At 29.5% G+C, this 5,821-nt stretch overlaps 3 protein-coding genes across 16 annotated transcripts in view; 1 reads left to right on the top strand and 2 right to left on the bottom strand.

The window, feature by feature from the left end:
* Positions 1–5,821, top strand: part of LOC126897642 (uncharacterized) — a 93,184-nt gene that overhangs the window by 17,251 nt on the left and 70,112 nt on the right. For 7 of the 14 annotated variants that reach the window (XM_050671405.1, XM_050671400.1, XM_050671401.1 and 4 more), the window contains one exon: positions 4,525–4,659. The exons of 6 other annotated variants lie outside the window; for them this stretch is intronic. The gene's annotated coding sequence lies outside the window, so the exon portion shown is untranslated. Of the gene's footprint in view, positions 1–4,068; positions 4,084–4,524; positions 4,660–5,821 lie in introns of those variants that run through there. One more of the 14 variants, XM_050671398.1, reaches the window with a different exon arrangement.
* LOC126898147 (uncharacterized) lies at positions 209–1,164 on the bottom strand. Its single transcript, XM_050672094.1, has 2 exons — positions 356–1,164; positions 209–280 (listed from the first exon to the last, which is right to left on the bottom strand). Exons 1-2 carry the CDS (start codon positions 866–868, stop codon positions 209–211), a joined length of 585 nt encoding a protein of 194 aa, XP_050528051.1. The 5' UTR covers positions 869–1,164.
* Positions 1,691–3,037, bottom strand: LOC126898145 (piggyBac transposable element-derived protein 4-like). Its single transcript, XM_050672093.1, has one exon. It carries the CDS (start codon positions 3,035–3,037, stop codon positions 1,691–1,693), a length of 1,347 nt encoding a protein of 448 aa, XP_050528050.1.

The raw sequence follows: 5,821 nt of genomic DNA, 5'->3' as shown, positions 1-5,821 counted from the left end.
TTTTGGGTTAAATTAGGAAAACAAATAAAAATAACTGATTTTTTCTGATAATTTTTTTTTTTAAATTTTCCTACTATAGATTTATGTTGATTTAACATGACAATTCAAGTTAAATATATTATGATATAATAAAGTTCTGAAAAAAGATAAAAAATTAAAAGAAGTGTTCTTAAAGTTATTAGAAAATAATTTTTATATATTTTTTGGTTTAAATATTTAACGGATTGCTTAAAGTGCTTTTTGTTGAATGGGGATACCTAGATCTATAATCCTTGACAGTCTGAAATAATAAAAACAAAAACTTAGTTGTGATATGTCTGCAAAATAAAATAACATAATTAAGTATTTTACTGACTTGTAATAAAAATTGTTTTTGACTTTCATCTTTCGTAATACTGTTATTAAAATCTTCTATAAGTTTCACACCTCTTTCAGCTGAATCGTTAACAACTTTTAACTGTTCAATTGCATTTTTTCCTTTTTGGTAGGCACTTGAATTTAACCATTCAAATGGGGAAATATGTAAAAAGTTTTCAATTTTAAAACGGTCAAATATATCTGCTGACTTTTTGCTTAACAGTGATATCAGAATTTCTTCATTTGATTTGCTTAAAAAGGTGGGTATATCACTTATTTTTAAATTCAATTTTTTTGCATGATCTTCCATCTCATCAATTTCGGTTTGCATTTTTTGCGCCATTTTTAATTTGGTGTTAACATCTATTCTTTCATCAAGTAAGGAAAATGCAACACATTCTTCGGTCAAATAGTATAAGTGGTTTATGAATTTACTAACGGCTACCTCTGAAATAATCTTGTCTATTTGTTCATATTTTTTTATCTCTCTTAACCCGTCGTTGGTACACATATATTTCGTAACATAATTGTTACACTGTGAGCGTGATGCTCACACTTCACTTTATATATTATTATTAATTGATCGATTAACTTAAAAAATTACACCGTACCTAGAATTATGTATATTTTTATCCTTCACTAAAAAGTAAATAAATACTTTTTAAGTAAATGTCATAATTTATAAAATAAAAATAAAAAACTACAATCTTATTCCAAAAAAAAATTTTTTTTCCTTATAAAGCAATACAAATTAATTAAAAACTTAATATAAATAAAAATTTATAAACTATTAAATTCATCACTTTGGTCTATTCACTTTCTGTACTACTTATTTCGTTGTGATCGTTACAGGAGGATACGCATGTGCTCGTCGTATGCTCCTTACATATTGGCACGCTGTATTTTACGCACTTGGTCTACAAAATTATTTCAAACAATTATTTGAAAAATTAGTTATATATAATATTATTATTATTATGTATTCATAAAAATATTTCCTCACCATGGTCTTTCGATTTTTTCTTTTTGGACAAAATACGCACTTCGGACGATGATCAATGTTTGAACGTTCAGGGACTTCATCTTCTGTCTTGGTGTAACCAGTCAATTTTATTATTCTTTGTCGAATACTTGTACGCAAAGTTTGCATCTGCAATCGTTCTAACATAAATGGTCTTGTAAGTTCTTTTCCCAAGGTTTTTAGAAATTTTCGACGACTTAGATAAATTCCTGTATTTTCTCGAAAAATAATTTGGCTATTTATGCCTCCTATGTTCATCAGAGAGAAAAAAATGGTCAGTGGCCACCTGCAACTTATTCTAGCCACAGAGAATTATTCTTCGCCCTTCATTTCATCCACACAATCCACGCCACTTTTTGTACTGTTGTAGTACGTTATCACTTCTGGTTTTCTTTTTTCAGACTCTGGATCAATGACACCTTGTTCGTGCATAGTGGAAATAAGCAATACATTTTTATTTTTTTTTGGTACATATGACGTAAGCAATATGTCTTTGTCATAACCAAACATCGTAGAGTTCAATTGCCTTTTTTTAGTGTCTAAAAAACAAAGGGGAATTTCACGTTTGTTTTTACGAAGTGTACCAACTACAGTAGTGTTGTGATTTTTTAGTAGATCAATTGCTAGAGGTATAGAATTATACCAGTTATCCATGGTGATATTACGACCTGTTTTCGTAATTGGGGCGATTAATCTTTTTACTACACTTGCTGGGTCGTTTTCGCATTTATAAGGCCCATCGGGCTGAGTCCCAACGTACACTTCCATTTTCGACGTATAAAAGGTGCTAGAGTCGACTAAGGCCTGGATTTTTATACCATATTTGTTAGGTTTACTTGGGATATACACTCGGAAACTACAACGGCCTCGAAAACTTTCGAGCATTTCATCTATAGTTACATTTGCCCCCACTGTATAATAATTCTCGCAGCGTAGAACAAATTCGTCAAATATTGAACGAATGGCCGCAAGCTTATCAAATTGTTTTCTCTGAGCCCGTGTACCTATATCGTCAAACCTCATTGCTCTTAGAAGAATATAAAATCGTGCTTTTGGCATAACTGCTCGAAAATACTCTGGAGATAAGCCGTCATTTGACCATAAATCATCAAGGTTGAGATGATTACCACGTTGAACACCGGCCAAATATAACAGTCCAAAAAGCGCGTTTATTTCGGATTTTGAGGTTTCGCGTACCATATGTTTTTGTGTATATTTTGAACGAATTTTATCCAGATATATGTTGGTGTATTTTATTATATCGTCAATCATGGAATCAGCAAAAAATAAGTTCCAGCACTTCAAAATAGAATTTGCATTGCGACCTGTTGGTTTTACGCCTGGTAAACGTAAAACGAAGTTACGTTGGCGAGTACGTACATTTTTAGGAGGAGCGTCTTTATACCATTTTGTTTGTTTATCTTTTCCTAAGTAGTAAGAATTCTGTGCTATAGGACTATGACTTCTTGAATGAGAGGTTTGTGAAGTATTTGATCTTTGAGTAATTATACTAGGTGTAGGTTCAGAAATGTCACTATCAGACTCATTTTGACGTAATTCGGCGGGATCTACATAACTAGGATCAGCATCGGTATCGTCTGAGTCATCTAAAAAAACTTCTTTGGTTTCTTCTAACCACGAAATAACTTTATTGGACATGATAAATTAAAAAATAGTAAAAACACGTATACGTAATCGACTGTGACGGTGGTGATAAAAATATTGCGCGGTAAGTACAGTGTTAGCGCGACGCTCACTAAATCGGTACAGTCGACTTTGTCTATCGATAACTGATAGGAAATGACAAATAGCGCAATAATTTATTTTTAAAAATATTTATAGACATGTTATTTGAAGGTATTTATAGTATCAGATTAATTCAATAATATTTGTACGAATAACGCTCGAAATGCTATCTGTGTGAGCGGCGCGCTCACATGTGTACCAACGACGGGTTAAAAACTGGATATCATTTAATGGAGCAGATATGGCATCAACAGCATAAATTCAATGAACAACGTAACATCTGACAACAAAGGACGTAATTTGAAACATTGATTCTTCTTTTAATTTTGTTAATTTGAATTCAGTTCGAAATATGTAAATTTTTAAAGCGTATATGGCTTTTGCCATCCACCTAGCCATGTGATATGCTCCCGGTTTCCTAAAACGTATTCCACCTGGAGGCACACCACCATGATAAATGATTGATAGGTCTAAAAGCTCGCGGTAGTCATCACGGGGCATTGTTTTTGAAATGGCAGTTGTGAGTGAAGTTAAAATTTCATTTTTATTTTTAAAGATTTTTTGTATTTTTGGACTACTTATGCCTGGAACAAAATTTTCAGTATTTATTTCTGACCAATTACCTTTAAACCTTTTGAACAAAGGTATGTCTGGTCCTGATACTTTAAATTTACATTTAGTAAAAACTGCTGCTAGGATAATTTCGAAAACGTGATGTCGACATCCAAAGTACAACACTTCTCTTTCTAACTTCTGTTCTAGTATTGTACAAAAAATCAGTTATTTTTATTTGTTTTCCTAATTTAACCCAAAAGGGTTCACTTAATGAAAATTTGCATGATAATATATTTTTTAGTAAAAATGATTTACTACAACATTAATAATATGTCCTTTTTTTGTACGATTAATTTTTGTATAGATATTGACAAAAACAAAAAAATGAGCAATTTTCGTAAAATGTAAGTTATAAATAGTTTTTTTTAATTTTCACGAGAAACCGCGGACTTTATGAAAAATTACTAGAAACATTAATTGTAGTAAATAACTAGGTCTACAAAAAAGCTCATTATCATTTTTCCGTAAGATCAAAAACTTAGCAAAAAAAAGTGCAAAAATTTGAATTTTCCTAAAACTTTGAGCTTAGAGCGCGCCCTGTTAATCATGTTATATGAAGCTCAAATTTTGCAGATATTATACTTAGACCTATAGGAACAAATTCCCGAGCTGCACTTCTCAAATTTTTGGACTTCAAAAATAAGGGGCACCCTAAAGTACTTATTGTACTTATGATGTACTTTTTTCATGAATATATTTTTTTTTTATGATGTTTTATCAACCCTATAATATATGGTAATTATCTTACAGATCTATTTACTTTTTATAATATCAATTATTTTTAGGCTATTCAGTTTGTGATTATCTCGGCAACCTGTCATTCAATATTTCCTTACAATGTCTAAAAAAAAATTTTTGCAATCATTCTTTGAATATAGTTTTTGATACAGGTTTCCCAACTCGATACACAGGGTTGTTCTGTAAGTAAGAATAAGAAATATATTATACTAATATGACTCATAATAATAATAATTATTATTATCATTAAACATTTGAAAAATTATGAAAACTAATATTAAAATAAAAATAAAATTATTGTTGGACGTTCAAAGTTAGAATCTGTTTTAAGTTTTTCATGGAAGTAATGATAATAAATTTGATTCATATACATTGTGAACAGGACTACTGATGATTTTTTTTTCAAAGTTCTAATTTAGCATCCATTATTTTAAGATATTTTAGTGTTGTTATATGCATTTCAAAATTTCATAAGTTTTTTTGGAATAAAATGACTGAAATGAAATTTTTGAAATGACTGGAGCACATGGTGAATATTGGACTTCATTATAGAAGTTTTCAGTTACTAAAAAAAATAAAATATAATAAGATGAAGTTAAAAATTTTAAAGCAATAATGATTTCATTAAATAATATTATTGACCTTAATAAGTTTTGTGGACTATTAACTAACATATGAAAAAAAAAAACTAAATTACTATTAGACGAAAAACATCTATAACTTTTTTTTACGTAATTAATGAGACTATAAATTGTTTATTTAGTCTTGTATAAATAAGTGAGAGATAAAATTAACTTAATATTTTCACTTAAAAAAGTAAATAACTTACAACCTAATAATTAGATAAAAAAAACCCAGCACAGTGGGGTGGCGGCACAGTGGAGTCGTGGCATAGTTGGGTCCAGTATAGATGATATCTAACAGTGATTAAAATCACTATCATAAAAAACGCTTCGATGCAAATCTGTAGATAGTGTTTAATTAAAAAAAAAAATTTGTGTAAAATAGCATATTTTTAATATGGTAGCCATTTGCGCATAGAAGATAGGTCGTCGGGACAAATTTTTTTTTTCATTTTATATTACATAAAATAAGCTTTAATTTGATATTTGTTTAAAGGGCGCAGTATTTCCGGAACATTTTTAAAAATTAAGTTGAAAAAGATCTATGTATTTTACAATATTTCAAGTTTTGGACGCCCCCTATATAAGGGGAAATTGTCCAATTTGAATAAAAATTATGTCAAATGAAAGATGTACTTATAATGTATTTAGAAAAAAAAAATTGTGCTGATATATACATTTTTCAAAAAGTTATAGCATTTTTAAGTTGAAAATTTAAAAT

This window comes from Daktulosphaira vitifoliae, unplaced genomic scaffold (assembly GCF_025091365.1).
Source record: "Daktulosphaira vitifoliae isolate Bord-2020 unplaced genomic scaffold, ASM2509136v1 Scaffold_2, whole genome shotgun sequence".
Classification (NCBI taxonomy): domain Eukaryota; kingdom Metazoa; phylum Arthropoda; class Insecta; order Hemiptera; family Phylloxeridae; genus Daktulosphaira; species Daktulosphaira vitifoliae.
Note: the sequence above shows the minus strand (reverse complement) of the source record. Positions and strands in the feature narration are given on the sequence as shown.